This window comes from Marmota flaviventris, chromosome 4 (assembly GCF_047511675.1).
Source record: "Marmota flaviventris isolate mMarFla1 chromosome 4, mMarFla1.hap1, whole genome shotgun sequence".
Classification (NCBI taxonomy): Eukaryota; Metazoa; Chordata; class Mammalia; order Rodentia; family Sciuridae; genus Marmota; species Marmota flaviventris.
The window spans coordinates 131249504-131267439 of NC_092501.1; the positions used below are offsets into that span (position 1 = coordinate 131249504).

General features: G+C 37.7%; 1 protein-coding gene across 3 annotated transcripts in view; it reads left to right on the forward strand.

The window, feature by feature from the left end:
* The window catches only part of Wdfy2 (WD repeat and FYVE domain containing 2), a 153482-nt gene that overhangs the window by 58342 nt on the left and 77204 nt on the right, over positions 1-17936 (forward strand). For all 3 annotated transcript variants that reach the window (XM_027928754.2, XM_027928757.2, XM_027928756.2), the window contains exons 2-3: positions 2182-2249; positions 15782-15855. In XM_027928754.2, the coding sequence (XP_027784555.1) occupies positions 2182-2249; positions 15782-15855 (142 nt within the window). The remainder of the gene's footprint in view (positions 1-2181; positions 2250-15781; positions 15856-17936) is intronic.

Sequence of the window (17936 nt, forward strand, 5' to 3'; positions counted from 1 at the left end):
AGGCTGCCCTACCAAGAAGAGCCACTGTCTCCATTGCCTGCTGCCAGGGGCTGGGGCATGGGTGACTGCAACTATTAAATGCCAGTGTTCACTGAAATTTACCACTTTCTTTTTTATTTCACTTTCCAGGACACTTAACGTTTAAGTAGACATTAGAGTTCTGAAGTAGATGAATCTGCCAACTTAATGGGTATTCTTGCCAGTCTTTTTTTTTTTTTTTAATATTTATTTTTTAGTTCTCAGCGGACACAACATCTTTGTTTGTATGTGGTGCTGAGGATTGAACCCGGGCCGCACGCATGCCAGGCGAGCGCGCTATCGCTTGAGCCACATCCCCAGCCCTCTTGCCAGTCTTAATAGTTGACTTGGTGGAGACACTAGTTTATGAAGTTTCTGCTCTTCCATATTCTGTGATGTCTTGTCTTTATTGATTCTTACTAAGACAATAGTACCAATATTATAATGTCACGCTAATAACATATACTATAAGATTTTTTTTAAGAGTGATATGTCTGAAATATTTGTTTGAGTAGGTTCAGAGTTACTTCTTACAAGGTAGTAACAATTATACTTGTCCACCTCACAAATTAGTGTGGTTGACCAAAAAGAATTTTGCATTTTGAGTTTTCCATGTCTATCTAATGTGTCCCTACATAGTACTATATCATAATTGAGGTTGTTCAGAGAAAATCATATTTCTTTATTGTGTCTATAGTTACTCTAGATTGTTTCTTGCTTCTGGTTTATAGGAGACTCACTGATTCGCTGGGGTGGGGGATATTTAATACAATTTGAAACTTAGTTCAATATGACGACTTCAGAAGTCTCATTAGGTAACAGCCAACTCTTTCTGAGATAAATGCTCAGTCTCTGCTTCTCACCCTGGGATGGTGTGGGCTAAGGTGTATAGCCTGTGTGTTCTCCTGGCATTGGGACGCTGTTTCCCTTGGTTTGATATGTTCACTATTTCGTCTGGACTCTGGAATAATGTCCCTTGGTCTTCAGTTGTGTTTGCCTTACTGGCATATGCTGATGTAACTTACTGCTGAGCCTTTCTAGTTGGTTAGAACCTGGTGGTACTCCCTAGTCTCTCTTCATTTCTGGCTTTCTGAGCTCTCCTGGGTGCCTGGTTGCTGTCTGAACTGCTGACCTGGAACTTCATGCACCCTTTGCTCCAGTATCAGTCTGTTCCACAGTGGGCCCCCTGGTCGGCCACTGCCCTAGAAAATCTGAGTCTCAGACCTTACCATTGCTTGACCATGTTTGGAAAACTGTTCCTCAGGATAGGGCATCTTTTGCAAGTATGTAGACTTACTGTGTAATCCTTCTGTTTGTGTCAGATGCTGTATATTATTCCATTTGATCTCTTTGCACTTTCTTCACTAGAAAAATCTAATGAGTCCCCCAGGAAGATGGATGCTCCCAGCAGACTAGGGCTGTTTTTGTTAGCTCTTTCCTCTCTGTAACCAAAACACCCAAAAAGAACAACTTAGAGGAGAAAAGGTTTATTTGAGGCTCATGGTTTCAGTAGTCTTAGTTCATAGATGGCCAATGACATGGCTCTGGGCCCAAGGTGAGGCAGCACATCATGGGGCAGAAGGCTGCTGAGCTCTTGGCGGGGCAGGAGGCCAGAGAGGGAAGGGGCCAATGGGAGGGTGCACGCCCCAGTGACCCACCTCCTCCAGCTCCACACCACCTGCCTACAGTTGCCAAACTAGGATGGACTGATCAGGTTATAGCTCTTACAGTCCAATCATTTCACCTCCAAGCATCCCTGCATTATCAGGAGCTTTAGTGGGGGACACCTCATTTTCAAACCATAGCAAGGGCAAAGGTCAGACCTTAGAAAAGTAAAACAGTGAAAATACTTTTCAAATGCTATCATGATTCATGATTAGACTTGTGTATATACATATATGAGGATGACATTTAAAGAGTCATGTAATTCTAAATGTACAGAAGCCTTAAATTTAAGGATTCTAGGGTGTTTTTTTTAGAGGTATTCGTAATGTCACCTAAGTGTGTGTGTACATATATGTATATAAAATGCAAAGTTAAGATACATATGTGTAGTCAAAATGTCAATATGTATATAATGTTAAGAAGTTTGCTTTCTGTGTATCACTATTTTCCTGTGACTAAAATACTGTGATTTCATGCACATATTTTCTTCTATTGTAGGACAGTTCGTGTTTGGTTAAAGAGAGACAGCGGGCAGTACTGGCCAAGCATATACCATGCAATGCCTTGTAAGTATCTGGGTCTCTGTCTTGAAAAAACAGACCTGTACCCCAACTCCCCTTTCTTTCCAGATTGCCTTCTCTGTATTTTCTTTTTGAGTAGAAAAGATTGAATGTTGGAATCTCATTATAATGAAAAGTACCATATTAAATCATTTTAGATTTTCCAAAGTTCTCACTATGTAAAGTAAGAAAATTATTCTGAAATTGACTGTATATTCAGTTTCTGAATAAGATCAATGGAAGAAGGACTACAGCACATAGGCTCTCTGATGACAGCAGTCTCCCTCTTCTTGTCAACTTTTTGTTTCACTATTTTGTAAAATGTGTTCATTGACAATTCAAAATTTTATCCAGTGATTACATTTGTGAAGTAAATTTATCCTTGCATTATTGTTGTAGCATTTATTCAAATCCAGGATACTGAACATTGAACATTTAATTAATTCTCAAAAAATTTTTTAGGATTAAAACATTCTAATTAGAAATAGATCTAATTTCCTCAACAGCATATCAGAGAAATATGTCCTTGCACTTACTGACAAATAACCAGTCTTCCAGGGAGAGTTGTATGGTGAGGGAGAACACAGAAAGACAAGTGTCACAGGTTTTCCTTCTTACGTTGAATCTGGGTTTGGGTGGTAGGAGACAACATGAAAGTAGCAGGGAGACTTTTAGAGACGAAGGGGATCAGGGAGAGGGGGCAGAGTGGTCAAGGGCAGGGAATAATCATCAAGGTATGTTATTTCCATGTCTGAGTATGTCACAGTGAAACCCATTATTCTGTATAATTAAAATGCATAATTTTTTTTATAAAAACGATGTGTTTCTTAGACCTACAAGTGAAGAAGAAATGGCTCCCCAAATTAAGAAATTTATTTTTAGTCTTATGTTTTATCTTTTTTTAAAAAAATATTTTAATTTAATTGCCATTCAAAGTTATGGTTACATTGGTCAGTCCTTTGAAGTGAAGTCCATTTAAAGAAAAGTGGATTGTTTTATATACACACACACACACACACACGTATATATATATATATATATATGTATATATATATACACACACATATGTATATATATGTATATGACAGTGGATGCATTACAATTCTTATTACACATATAGAGCACAATTTTTCATATCTCTGGTTGTATACATAGTATATTCACACCAATTCGTGTCTTTATACCTGTACTTTGGATAATGGTGTCCATCACATTCCATCATCTTTAATATCCCTATGCCCCCTCCCTTCCCCTCCAAACCCTCTGCCCTAGAATAGACAAACTCATGTTTTATCTTTTAAATGAATGAAGTGTGAGCATTCTATTCCATGTTTATTTTAATGTCATAATTATTTAAGTTCATTATCAATTGTGCTAAACATTTTCTTTATTCCCCTGCCTTAAATCTTAATTAAAAGCAGCAGAAAAACTCCCAGGTTTGTCTTTTGCTCATATATCCTCTGGCTTGCTGCACCTCACCCTTAATATAAGTATCCCAGTTTGAGAAATACATGCCACTATACACAACCAAAATAAATTCATGCTGAATTATAGATGTGATTAAGTTTATGCCTCTGGCTATAGAATAACAATTTTCTCTGTTTATGAACAAATGAATTATTAAGGATATAATGGTTTTCAGTGAGTTTTGAATTATCTTTGAGGCTTTGCATGACGTTAGAATTTTTAGCATATAGATGGTAACCACAAAGCTGAACCAAATATTCAACTTCCTTTTCTGTGAAGAATAAATTTCTTGGAATTCTTTTTTAAAATTTGTTCTTATTAGTTATACATGACAGTAGAATGTATTTTGGCATATTATACATATATGGAGTATAATTTCTCATTTTTCTAATTGTACATGATGTAGAATTACATTGGTCATTTAATCACATATGCACTAGGATAGTAATGTCCAGTTCATTCAACTATTTTTCCTATTCCCATCCTCCCTCCCTTCCCTTCATTCTGCCTGGTCTAATCTAAAGTACACACACACACACACACCCAGGAATATTACTCAGCCATAAAGAAGAATGAAATTATGGCATTTGCTGGTACATGGATGAAACTGGGGAATATCATGCTAATGAAATAAGCCAATACCCCCCAAAACCAAAGGCCAAATGTTTTCTTTTATATGCAGATGCTAACTCACAATAGGTAGGGGGATAGGGAAGAATAGATGTACTTTGGATTAGACAAAGTGCAATTCTTAATATTATATTCTCCTTTTATCAGTTGTGCTTCTAGCACACACTATTTATTTATAGGCTCTAGGACCAACATTATAGGTCCCAAAGAAAGATGAGCAATAACAATGATGAGGGTTCAGGAAAACAGGAAAGGAAGAGAATTCTTCAAAAATTTTTTTCCTGGTTTTTAAGTGTTATAACCATTTTTTTTTTCCTTGGGTATTGCTTTTGCTTCTTTATCAAACTTGATGTAATATTTAACTGGAAGAGGTGGGGTAATGCTGTAATCTAGCAAGTTGATGTTGGCCCCAGAGATGTAGCTTTCAACTTGTCAGCCAGAGAAGAGGCAGACATGGGTGATAGTTTGAAGACTTGGGAACCTCATGAAGGCACAGGGTCTTAAGCAATTGCTTATCCATCCCTTTCCCTACACATATTTTTATCACTCTGTAGTGTTCTCTCTCTTTTTTACTTTTGGTACTGAACCCAGGGGTGAACCCAGGGGTGCTCTACTACTGAATTACATCTCTAGCTCCAGCCTTTTTACAATTTTTAATTTTGAGACAGGGTGTCACTTAGTTGCCCAGATTGGCCTTGAACCTGTGATCCTTCTGCCTCACTCTTGATTCAGGAATTACAGGCACCTGTGCACCTGGGCTTTTCATGCTCTTTTTATTTGTCCATCTCTAAGAATACAGAGAAGCCTCTAGCTGCATTTTCACCATTAATTAGGCTGTGTGTAAGAATGACTGGCATAGGCACTCTATAAATACTTATGGAAGGATTGAGTCTAATAATAAAGATGATTTTCTCTGAGAATATTATCATCCATTTCCCTAATGATTAAACATGAGCTTTGAGAAACAGGGCCTTCTAATTATTAGCATATTTGTCTATGATTTTCTACTAAAGGGAGTAAAAATGTGACTATTCAAATTGTTGTTTGTGGTCCAGCCTAATCAACATGACCTGAGAAATTAGTAGAACTGCACTATTGGTTTCTACCCTGGGGCTACTAAATCACAATCAGCACTTGAATAAGATCCTTTCATGATTTGAATATACATTAACATTTGAGAAGCTTATCTTGTTACATCATAACATATATATATATATATATATATAATATATATATATATATATATATATGTTTAAATGAACACATGAAAGCCTCATGGGTATATAATGGTAATTTATAAATATGTAGCTATATGTGTATATGTTAGTAGTCCCTCAGACGTTTACTGCATAACCAGTATAGAGGGACACAGATTAGATGCCAGGATTTGTAGATGAACATGGTCAAAATGACTTCTGTAATTTTTCATTGTTGGATGGTTTTTACTACTGTGTACAGATATAAGTAAAAAGGTGATATTCTTCACAATTGCTCAGAAATTACTTATTTTCCTAGGAATTGTGTGCATTCAGATGACATAGTAACTAACTTCTGGGCAAGAATTTAAACTTTGTTTAACTTGAAAATGGCAGTCTTATTGCATAAGAAAAGAAGCTATGTTTTGATCAGAGAACCTGAAATAAAGATTTGAGTTTCCAAAGGATTGCTTTGCAGTCTTTTCTGTTGAAAGGTTTTTTTGTTAAGAGGTTATTCAGTATTATGCTTAAGCAATGTGGTTAGTTACAAATTATGTGGTATTAATTACAAAATAAGTGAAAAGGAAATGGAATAAATCTAGAGGCTATAAAATGGACACCAGAGGCAGATATGACCATGTTGTACATTTATAGTAGTGCATGATAAGTAGTATTCCAAACACAGGAGAAAACATTCTACACATTTAAAATATGGCTTGTTTATTTTGTTAGCTAAAATACATTTTAAATAGAGTATTTTTCATGTTCTGGGCAGGAGAAGAGATGTTTGGCAGCTTTGAGAAGAAGTTTAATGAAGGAAAGGAGCAGGAGGCATTGAATGTGAAGGAATGAGTAGTGAAGGCTACTCATAATGAGTGGATGATGGGAGTCAGCCTGAAAGGACTTTGACAAGGTTGAGTGACCTTGGGGGAGTGGCAGGAGAAAGATGAAATGCAGAGGGATGCCTCAGGGTAAAACTCTAGCACTGCTGTGGGGTTGTCTCCATGGTCTGTCTCTTCTGAGCTGCTCCTCCTTCCTGGGGAGGGGAGGAAGGAAGGAAACCTGAGAAACCGGACTTGCCTGGCTGAAGCTGTTTGCCCCTGGCCAGTCTGGTTTTCCCAGGAATTTAGCAGTTGGACCTGGGCAATGCTAGTCTTAGGGCAGACAGGTCCTGTGAACTGGGAACATATAAGCCCAAGAGCTGTGAGACTTTTTTGTACCTAGAGAAACTGATTTTCAGAAAAGGAAGGATGAACTCGGGAGGGAGGACCCTCTGACCTCTGAGGGTGGGAAAGCCCAAGCAGTGATTCCTGAAGGTTTTCTTCCTTATCTTCCTAAACTTCACCCCCATTCCTGGCTGGGTTTCTGCCTTTAAGAGAGAGCCACCTCCTGCTGGGTATGCCCATTTGTGTTTAAGCTGGCACAAGTGAGTTTCCCTTGGTTGTAGCTACAAGTATTTGACTAAGCCCAGCCCTAATTGTACAGACCTCCTAATTCCCATCTGTTAAGTTTTTCCTGGGTCTCTGATCTTTCAGTAGGAAGGACTTGCCATGGGTCCTGTTGGTGCCACTGGGGTGTTGAGCTGTACATAGTCTGGGAAAAGTAAAGGCATGTAAAGAAGAAAGGCAGAAAGTAATATTTTGCCCTCTTTCATTTGTTTGAACAGTTCACCAAACAAATGTTAAACTTTTCCTCCATAACGTGACCTATACCATGGCTATAGTGATTAAATATGGCAGCTTGTTCCTTTGTATTCCTTACAATGTCATGGGGAAGCAGGCATTAAATGAGTACCAGCCCTGGTTAGTGATAAAGGTGATGACAGGGAAAGAGGCATGTTAAGGACATGGTCACAAAGATTCCTTGAAGGAGGCCCATTTGAACCCTGATCTCTTTAGAGATATATTTGTTTGTTTGTTTGTTGATTGATTGATGGTGCTGGGGATTAAAAAGGACCCAGAGCCTTGTGCTTGCGAAGCACACACACTACCACTCCCAGCACCTCTGTAGAGAGAATTTGGGATAACTGTTGACTTGTTTTACAGTTTCCTATAAGCTAGCTAATTTTATGGATGAATGAGAAATCCAGGCTTTTCCTTATCAAATATTCTTTCAAAATATCCTTTTGGTGTACCCATGTAGTAGCTGCTAATTGCCTATGATAATATCATCTTACAATCAGCCCACCTGGGCCCCTGCCTGAGCTTGTCAAATGGAGAGGGACCTTCCTCTGGGTGCAGTGTTAAGATTTCAGATGCAGCCATAAATGTGATTATTTGTTCTAGGCTTCTTATAGATAGAATTTCAACCACCACATTTGCATCACACTACAGAGAAAAAGCATGTGAAAAGCACAGGCGTTCCAATTTTCATGGTTGAGATCTTTTAGATTTACTTTACCAACTAGGATTGCAGCTCCTGGTCAGACAAAGAAGATGCAGGGAGGAATCTGAGGTACAAGCCAGGGTGGCAGGTGGTGGAGGCTGTTCTTATTCTATCAGAGGATTGGGTATCATCTGTGGGCCTTAATTACCAACTTCTCCCCTGGGTATGGAGAATAGGTAAAATCACCTTTGTTGCCAAATATGTAGTGAATAGGAGGCTGTTAAGGGTAAAAGCCTTGGTCTGGGGCATGTTGGACAATTGGAAAACCTCTGTGGGTTCTGTTATTTCCAGATAAGGCAGATAAAATTTACTTGACTCCTAAGTTTTTATGCATTTGCCCCCAAAGCAAATCAGAAGACCTTTTTTCAAAGGTAGTTGCAAATGAATAGGTGCACCAAACATAGTCATGAGGTGTCATGTTTTGGCATTTGTTCAGATCTCTGCTTTGGTCTGGAGGGATGGCATCTGTCCAGTCTGAAGTTGTGATTGGGCCCCTCAGTTTTCACACAAGTGTGGCCACCTTAACCTTGAGTTTTCACCGGAGGTGAACACATCATTTTGAATCATCCGCTTCCCAGTTTTTATCCAAAGCCTGGGGGAGAATGGCTGTGGCAGATAGTGTGAATGTCCACCTAACTTCTGCGTGTTCCCAATCAAGTTAGCATTAGCTTGCTGCAGACTGCCTTTGTTCATTGCATCTCACCTCAACGGACAGGTACAACCACATGAAATGTGTGTGTATTTTTTTTATTTATTTTTTCTTCTATAATCATGACTTTTTGTTTATTTCTGTTGTTTGGTTTTGTCATATCTGGTTATTTAAAGTGATTTCAAATTCTTTGTGAAATGAGGTAAGGAGTATAATAAATGAATTATATTAGTTAAGATGATTAAGTGAAACTTGAACATGATGAAGTCCATGGTTTATATTAAATTCACTCCAGTCCAAGTGTACTGCTTTAGATTGGAACATTTAAAATAGCTTGTAGGTTAGAACCTGTGCCTAGGTGGGACACTGGAATTTTTTTTTCTACCATTTTGCTGAGTCACTTTGGGCAAGTTCTTTATGTTTGGGCTGCCTTGAGCCCAACAACAGATAAACAGTTCATTTTCTTTATTCTCAAATAACTGTTTGCACAATACTTTTCAAGGCCTGTTGTTTAATCGTATATACTATCATTATTATTAACCCAGAGTTATTCAGAAAAATTGGCTATTTCCTGAGGTTGTAGCTGGGTTGGTTTCCTTTTTCCATTTGTTGGGACTGTAATGTTAAGGTGACAGATGACTTGAAATTGAAGATTTGAAAAATGAAGTTGATTAATATGTTCACATGCTTTTATATATTATATCTGGAATGAAAATGAATTATTTTGTACATACATTTTAAATGTTAATTTTCCCATTAGAGAAGAAAACTTTTATTTTTTTATTTCTATTTTTTTTTGGTTCTAATTAATTATACATGACAATAGAATGCATTTTGACACATCATACATACATAAATGGAATATCACTTCTCATTCTTCTGGTTGTACACATATGCACATAGGGTCATAATGGGATGAAAACTTGATAATTCTGGATGTGGGAGGTGGTTCCTGTCATTGTTCAACTTTCCCCTCCTTGCCCATCTCTTCTGTTGTGCTGATTTAGTATTTAAAGTTATAAATGTAGCAGTTCTGTTTTTATAAGGTAATTATTGTTTTGGTGACTTTTAAACATCATTAACTCAATTCAAAGTCCCATGGAAGACTGGGGAATCTGTATATGATTGGGAAATGCCTATCCTACTGTTTCAGTTTGTACTTTATTTCAAATAACTCCTTGGTTCCTGGTGGTTGTGAAGTATATTGCTGCATTTATTAGTTTCTTTTTCATAGGGTATATTATGGAACCATTTGCAAACAATTTATATGTGTAAAATTGCATTTTTTAAAACAGTGAGGTAGTGATTAATTCTGTATTTACTAAAAACAAAAGGTACCCAAGAAACTTGCTTTTTAATGGAAATGAAGGAAAACAGATTATCCAAAGTAAAAATATGAGATATTAATAATCTGAGTAAGTACAGCATTTATTTAACATACTTTTGTTTGATATTGATCTGGCAGAGCATTATAAAGTGTACTGTAGTTAGATCACTTTATTGTGACTTAAAACTTGCTGGGAGAAAAAGCAACCATTTCTTTTTTAAAAATTTGTTCTTATTAGATATATGACAGTAGAGTGTATTTTGACATATTATACATACATGGAGTGTAACTTCCCATTCTTTTGGTTGTACATGATGTGAAGTTTCACTAGTTGTGCATTCATATATGAACACAGGAAAGTTATGTCTGATTCATTCTACTGTCTTTTCTATTCCCATTCCCCCTCCCTTCCCTTCATATCCCTTTTTCTAATCCAGTGAACTTCTTTCTCCTCACTTATTCATGATGACTTTGTTGATATTACTCAGACTAGATCCAAAAAAAAGGTCAATTTTGGTAGAGTGCATAAAATGTTTGACTTAAATGAAAAATACTTTTTAGTACTAGACCATCAAATTCCTCAATATAAGTATGCTTAATGAAATAAAACATGAGTAGGGTATTGCACATCTAATAAACATTGTGCTAGGACAAATAAGGCTGGATAAAATACTGTCTGTGAATCCAGCCTTTGCTTTGTTTGGGGTGTGTTACTCATTCGAGGTTCAACTTGAAAGGAAAGTGACCACAACACTCGGAGCAACCAAAAGATCTTTATTGCAGCAGTGCAACAAAGAGAAAGGAAAGAAGGAAAGAGAGAGAGAGAAAAGAGAAGAGATGAACAGGGAGAGAGCAAGAGCAAGAGAGACAGAGAGCGCGCGTAAGAAAGATAAAGAGCAAGAGAGAGAGAGCAAGAGAGAAAGAGCAAGAGAGAAAGAGCAAGAGAGAGAGAGCAAGAGAGAGAGGGGGCCTGGCAGGAGGGAGTTTTTATAGCCCAAATCTAATAGGGCCTCTGGGTCTGCAGGCTGCCTTGTTGGCCCAAGGGGGGGTTAAGTGTTCAGCCTTAAGCAGGGTTGAATGTTCAAACTTGAGGCAAACAGGTGATAGAGGACCAGAGAGAGGGGGGTTTGAGTGCGTGGGCTATCTTGCAGCCAACATCTGTTCAGCCTGCCCTGCACCCAACACAACTGATCCCCTTATTGTGGGATCCTGACATTTAACTTCATCAAGATGCCTTTAATGCTTGAAGTTTTATTCACGGAAGTACCATTGTTTATTTAGTTTTAAAGTTCCAACCAGAACATCTCTGAAGATTAGTGTATCCTGCCAAATAATACCTTTAGCATTGTAAAGCAGACAGTGTGATTGAAATCCAGGACTTAATCTTCCATGAAACTTGTGTTTATTCAAGCAAAGTTCAACTGGTCAGCAAAGGACAAGAATAAATTAGTTATACAATGAAAGAATTAGTGGTATAAACAATAGAAATTAGGAAACTTTTTCCCAATTATTTTGAAAATACCTCCTCTCAACTACATTTATTTATTTGTGTATTTAGAGAGAGAGACAGAGAGAGAGAGAATTTTTTAATATTTATTTTGTAGCTTTCGGCCGACACAACATCTTTGTTCGTATGTGGTGCTGAGGATCGAACCCGGGCCGCATGCATGCCAGGCGAGCGCGCTACCGCTTGAGCCACATCCCCAGCCCTACATTTTTTTTTTTTTTTAAAGCAAGGGTAATGGCTTTTTCTTATGCCAATTGTGGGATAACAATATTAGAAACACAAGTCACTTTTTCTCCAATCCATTTCATTATTGACTTATCGATGTTGGTCTCTTGAGTCTTTTATGTCTAGGGTTCTTGTCTCTTGAGGATTTTCCTCCTTCAAATTATGTGAGCATTAATATAATCACCTATACTGGAGCTTCTCTTTGTTTTAGTTTTCCCTGAACTTAAAGCTGAATGTATGGCTTACATTACAAAGATTTCATTTTAAAACTTACTCAAATGTTACCAAAGTGTTTAAAGGTGAGACTATGATAGGCCATGAAAGTCTAAAGTCCTGATACTAATAGAAGAGAATAAGAGGTCCCAGTACACACAGACCTGTACACATTGCTTTCTTTCTTTCTTTTTATAATATTTTTAGTTTCAGACAGACACAATACCTTTATTTATTTTTATATGATTCTGAGGACCAAATCCAGTGCCTTACGCATGGCAAGAGCTGTACTACTGAACTACAACCCTAGCCCTTTCTTTTTCTTTTTTTTTTTTTTTTAATACCGTTTGTTATCTTGCTTCCTAAAATTTTGCCAGACACTCCCTTTGGTTATTTCAGACCAAAACAGAAAAGGTCGATGGCAAATCTTTTTCAGATGTGTGGAAAATTAATTCTATACTATTTTCTTGAGAAATTGTGACCATTTCCACCCCTACTACATGTTTTTATAAAACTGTTGGGGGGGGGCGGGGAGTAGGAAGCAAAACCAGTGGCAAGTCCTTGAATTTCAGTTATTTGGTTAATGCAGGAGAAGTCAGGCCATCTGCATATGACATGGTATACCTGGGAGGCGTTAACAGATGGGATCACCCCATAGAGCTTACTTGGTATGCTTATCCTCACTGGGAAAGTTAAACATGCCATGGAAGGAATGAGTATATCTTCTGGATTGTGTCATGTTGTATTTATGTCATCTAGAGCTCAGGGTTGTGATTTAGATTGAGGAAGTCAGCAGAGGGACACTGTGTTATAATTTTTCAGTTATGATCAGCCACTTCACTCTTTGGAGAAAGCATTTTTAAGGTGAGCAAATAGAACAGTTGCCCAGCCAGTTCATCTCTAAGTTGCACTTTAGCCATGAGATTAGTTATTTCTGTATTGCCTTATGAATTAATAGTTTTATAGCATTTGAAGCAGACTTTAGTAAAGTGTCACATGTTTGCAAACTATAACAACTTATTATACCTAAATCATATTTTATTTGTTTCCACCTTATTCTTCCTGCCCAAAGTTCCCGTTGCCATTTGACCATTACTACTTTTACTCTGTCTCATTATCCTTTCCCAGTTTTGTCCCTTTGATGTTTGTCTTGCATGGCTAGGAGTTTTATAAAGCACTAGCCTTTACAAAAGAGATGGATTTTTTGCGGTAATCTCTGTACTCCTCTCACCCCCAAATAAAAGATTTACTGTAGTTAACAAATTTAGGCTTCAGAATTCTTTTGAGACCATTTGTTGCCTGGCCCTGCCAGGGCTTATGGGTATCCAACTCAAGGTTTGTTCCTGTGGTAATATCTCAGTTGAGAAATCATTGAGGAGCATCAGGCTCAGATACCCAAAGCCTTTCCTTCCCCCCTCCCCCACCTCCCTCTCTCTCTCTCTCTCTCCTCTACCCCAAGTTTGCCTGATGTTTCCCCATAATACTTCTTTGAAGGGTGGCTGTGCCTTAGGGCATCTGGCAGCTAATGCTATCAGCTCTGGAACATCTTAGGTTCAGGCACATGGGTTATAGAATTTCGGTTAAGATTTCTTTATAATTGCATTTACAAACAACAGGGCTTTTGAATTCTGGTAGTATTTCTTCCTATACATAAAGTGATTTGAACTAAGAAGATGAAATTGAGTCATACAGTTCTTACATGTAGTTGGTATCATAGTCTAAATTTCTTGATGGCAACGGGAATACCTTATGTATCATTGTATCACATGCCTGGAACATAGTGAGCATTCTAAATTTTTGTTGAGTAACAAATGGGGGAATAACAGGAATAAAAAATGGCAATATAAATTTAAGAATAGCTTATGCAGTGTTGTAAAAATGTCTTTTAAATGATGTTTAGGAATCAGTGGATCCTCTGTGGCATGACCATACATGACCTCTTAAGGAATTCACAAGAACATACTTATAGAAGGTCAGGTGGACAGCTAAATGATAAGGTTTGTTCCTGTGGTAGTATCTCAGTTGAGAAATCATTGATAAATGATAAGGTTGTTCTTGGCTAGCATGCCGCTCCTTGGGGCTACAGTCAGATTTTCTTCATATGCTCATGCTTAAATCATAATAAATAATTAGATATTTAAAATTAATTTTAATAAGAACAACAAAGTGACAAGATTAAAGACAAATTTTTTGAAAAAAAGTACGAGGCTTAGTTTTACTACATATTTTTTATGTGTGTGCATAATTCATATAGCTGTATTAACAATATATTTTTTCTTGGTTTTTTTTCCAGCTAACATGGTAATTTTCCATGCAATCAATATATTTTAATTCTGCACACATATGAGATTATGCAACCTGGCATCTTAGCATTTGTGTAGAAATTTTGCCAAATTATTTATATAGGCCAAGGGTGAATAAGACTGAATTTCTTAGGTTAGTACATTAAATATAATTTGATTGCTTTTTTTTGGCAGTATACTTTTGGGAATCTGGTTTTATTTTGTGGCTAAACAGAAAGAAGATAGTCCATACTGGTGGGAGTTTTAGGGAATTTTTTTTCTTAAATGTATGTTTCTGTTTTCTGAGTATGTCGTGGTTGAAATTAGAAAAATGTAAATTATTTATGCAGCTGAGGAGATTCTTTATGTTGTTGATTTGTTCAGGGCCCTTTTATAGAAAAAAATGTTACTAAGTGATGTGTTTACTAGGTGAAGTGAGTCTTTCAACAGAACTTGAAGTTCTTTTATAGTTCGATATTTCTAGATGAGTGTTTGAAAATGGCACTGTTTATTTGAATTATGTCTTTGAACCTTCTCCAACTTTTTTTTTTTCTGTGTGACCTGGATGAGACATCTAATCATAACTGAAAAAGTAGAGATAAAAAAATTTGGTGTTGTGATTATGATTATATTGATAAGTTCATATTCCATAGGGCTACTGTGAATAGAGGGAGCATTTAAAAATTGTGTTGGGGCTGGGGATGTGGCTCAAGCGGTAGCGTGCTCGCCTGACATGCGTGCGGCCCGGGTTCGCTCCTCAGCACCACATACAAACAAAGATGTTGTGTCCACTAAAAAATAAATATTAATTTAAAAAAAAAAAAATTGTGTTGGGCTCTTTTGAACAACTTTTTCAGTGTGGGGTAAATTGTTAAGAATCCCCCATTCTTAGGAGGAAGTGTAGATAAAGACGACAGGGACCTAGAAGCTATGTAGTATGTCCTTATTGATTACAGGTTTCTTCTGAGCATAGGACTTAGTAGACATAGGCATTTGGTCTTGTGGATCAGGGAGTCCCAGCCCAGGACTGGGTGTGCTGACTCATCTGGTGTTTTTCCTGCAGTGCCTAGCCCTGTGTTGATTGGGTGGTTTTTTTTTTAGCTTGAGAAAGATCTGTCATCATTTTCAACTAGCAGCTTCCACCAAACCTCCTGACTGCAAAGAGTAGAAGACTTGTTAGTTCCCTTGCCCTGTATCATTGATAAATCAAATATAGATTTATGTGTGTATATATGTGTGGGCATGGAGGGCTGGGAGTAAGATCTTTCTATTCAGAAAGAGTGGGTTATTTCTATTGAAGATGGGGTTTGAGTGGAAGAGAGAGAGAGCCGTGATTGAAGGCTTACACAGCACAAAGTATTGTTAATCTAGTGGAGCAAATTTAGACTGAATACTGACAGTGCAAGCAGAGACCAGGCCCTTGGGAACTTGTCCAGCTTGAGAATGTCTTACTTGCTATAATCATTAAAAGGACAACTTAAAAAACTAGGGATTGGTTGTAAAATTACTGTATAGTTTTGGTGAGTGGGAGTTAAATGAATTATTTCAGAAAATAGTGGGGAAAAAATAGCCACACATCCTTAGCTAGAGTTAGGCACTCCTGAATCAATGAGAACCGTCATTTTGTTAATTTCATCAACATGTTCATTTCTTTCAGCTCCATGTTCATGCATGTCTTTTAACCCGGAAACCAGAAGACTGTCCATAGGTCTAGACAATGGTACAATCTCAGTAAGTACACATAAATAAGATTTCCAGTTGAAATACTTCCCTTCCTGTGGAGTATGTATATGTATTGTGATGAGAGTTATTTCTTAGTTTTTTTCAAATTAACAGAATCATTTTCTTGCTAAGTAAAATGGAAATTACAGTGAAGCATGTTATGGTGAAGGAAGTGATTCTACATAGGAAGAGCTGTCATCAGTCTACTGACATGCTGATGAAGCTCAGCATGACCTATCACACGTACAGTAGCCAGGCTAGGGAAGTTCGGAGGCAGATGAGTGAGCTGCATGAGTCTGCCTTACTAAGAGCAAGCTGAGATACTGAACTTTGATCAGATGATTAAACATGGTGTTAACTTTCCCACACAAGCAACAGAACCCAAGAGAAATGTCTTTTTTTTTTTTTTAACATCTGCATGTCTGATCTTGTCTTTGATACTCTGTGTTCTCCTCCTTCTACTTCCTGATTTCCCAGCTCCCTCTAGCACGTGAATAGAATTCTGTAAATTTGTATGAATTTGTCAGGAAAGCGCAGAATCTAGGTTTTAGTCTGTAGGATAGATCCAGATTAAATATCAGACCCTTTGATTGTAGATCTTGAGGGAATTGAAGTGATTAGAGATTGGAATTTCAAGTTTTATCTACCTTCTTAATCTGACTTACTGAGTTTTAAGTAGTAAAAAGTCTCCTCTGTACATTCTCTATTTGATTAGCATTGCTTTTAGTCCCAGGCAAGAGAGGCTGTGCTTTGGGACTTGTGAATGAGAAAGCACTACTCTGGCCACACGTGCCCCCAGCATGAAAGGCCTGAGGGCCTGAGGGGTATGACCAGCCTGAGCCTCACTCCCTCTCTCCCTGCATCCTCTGTGCACTGAGACTGTGGAATTTCCTGCCCTCAAATAGCTCAGAGCTCCTTCCAACATCTTCCTGGGCCTTTTCCCTGGGTTGGTCCTTAGGAAGGTAAAACCAGTGAGTATATCCTTAGTTCTGAGGAGTGCCTAAAGGGGAGCAGTTTGAGGTCGTAGGATGTTCACACGTGTATGTAGGGCCCCTCAAGATGTTGACAGAACTTGGGAAAGGGAAGAGCAGAGGGCAGGTTGGCCACAGTGATGCAGAACTTCAAAGAATCTAAGAACCTGTATTGTCAGGTAATTGAAGGTCTGTTTGTCAGTGTTAGAGATGAGGCCACATGTTATTTAATGGTCTAACTTAATAACCCTCTAATTTTTCTTTTTTGGCACTGGGGATTGAATCCAGGCCTCACACATCCTTAGGAAAGTGCTTGGCCAGTGAGCTATTTTCCCAGCCCTTTTTGTTTTTTATTTTGAGGGTCTTGTTAAATTGCCTAGGCTATATTTGAACCAATGATCTTCCTACCTCAACCTCCCAAGTAACTGAGATGACAGTGTTCGCCACTGTGCATGGCTTAGACATATGAAATATGGGCTTCCATTTGTAGTCTTAATCCTAGTCCCTATCAGTGTTAAAGATAGGCCTGAAATTTTCTGACCTTTGGTCAAAACATTTGTGGAGTGGCCTTTATGGAAATATTGAACAATATTGTATATAGGAGCCTCTTGGCAAATATTTATGGAATTTCCGTAATATCCAATGCATTTGGTAGGTCAAATTTCCATATGCATTTGGTAGTTAAGGGAAGATATAATATCTACCTTTATATACTTTAAGAAGAGCCATTTTTAAAAGGAGGGATGTGTTATTTATAGGATAAATTCATTTTTAAAAGATTAGAGGAAACCGGGCATGGTGACATTTGTCTGTAATCTCAGTAATTTGGGAGGCTGAGACAGGAGGATTGCAAGTTGGAGGCCAGCCCAGGCAACTTAGCAACCTGGGCAACACTGTCTCAAAATAAAAACTTTAAAAAGGACTGAGGATGTAGCTCAGTGATAGAGTACTTGCCTAGCATATGTGAAGGTCTGGGTCTAATCCTCAGTACCACAAAACAATAGATAAATAAATAAATATTAAAGGGATTGGATTGTTCAATTTACTAAAGTATTCTTTACAAAGGAAATCTGAAAAGATAAGCTGAGATTCATGAATTACCTAACAGTTCATAGAATC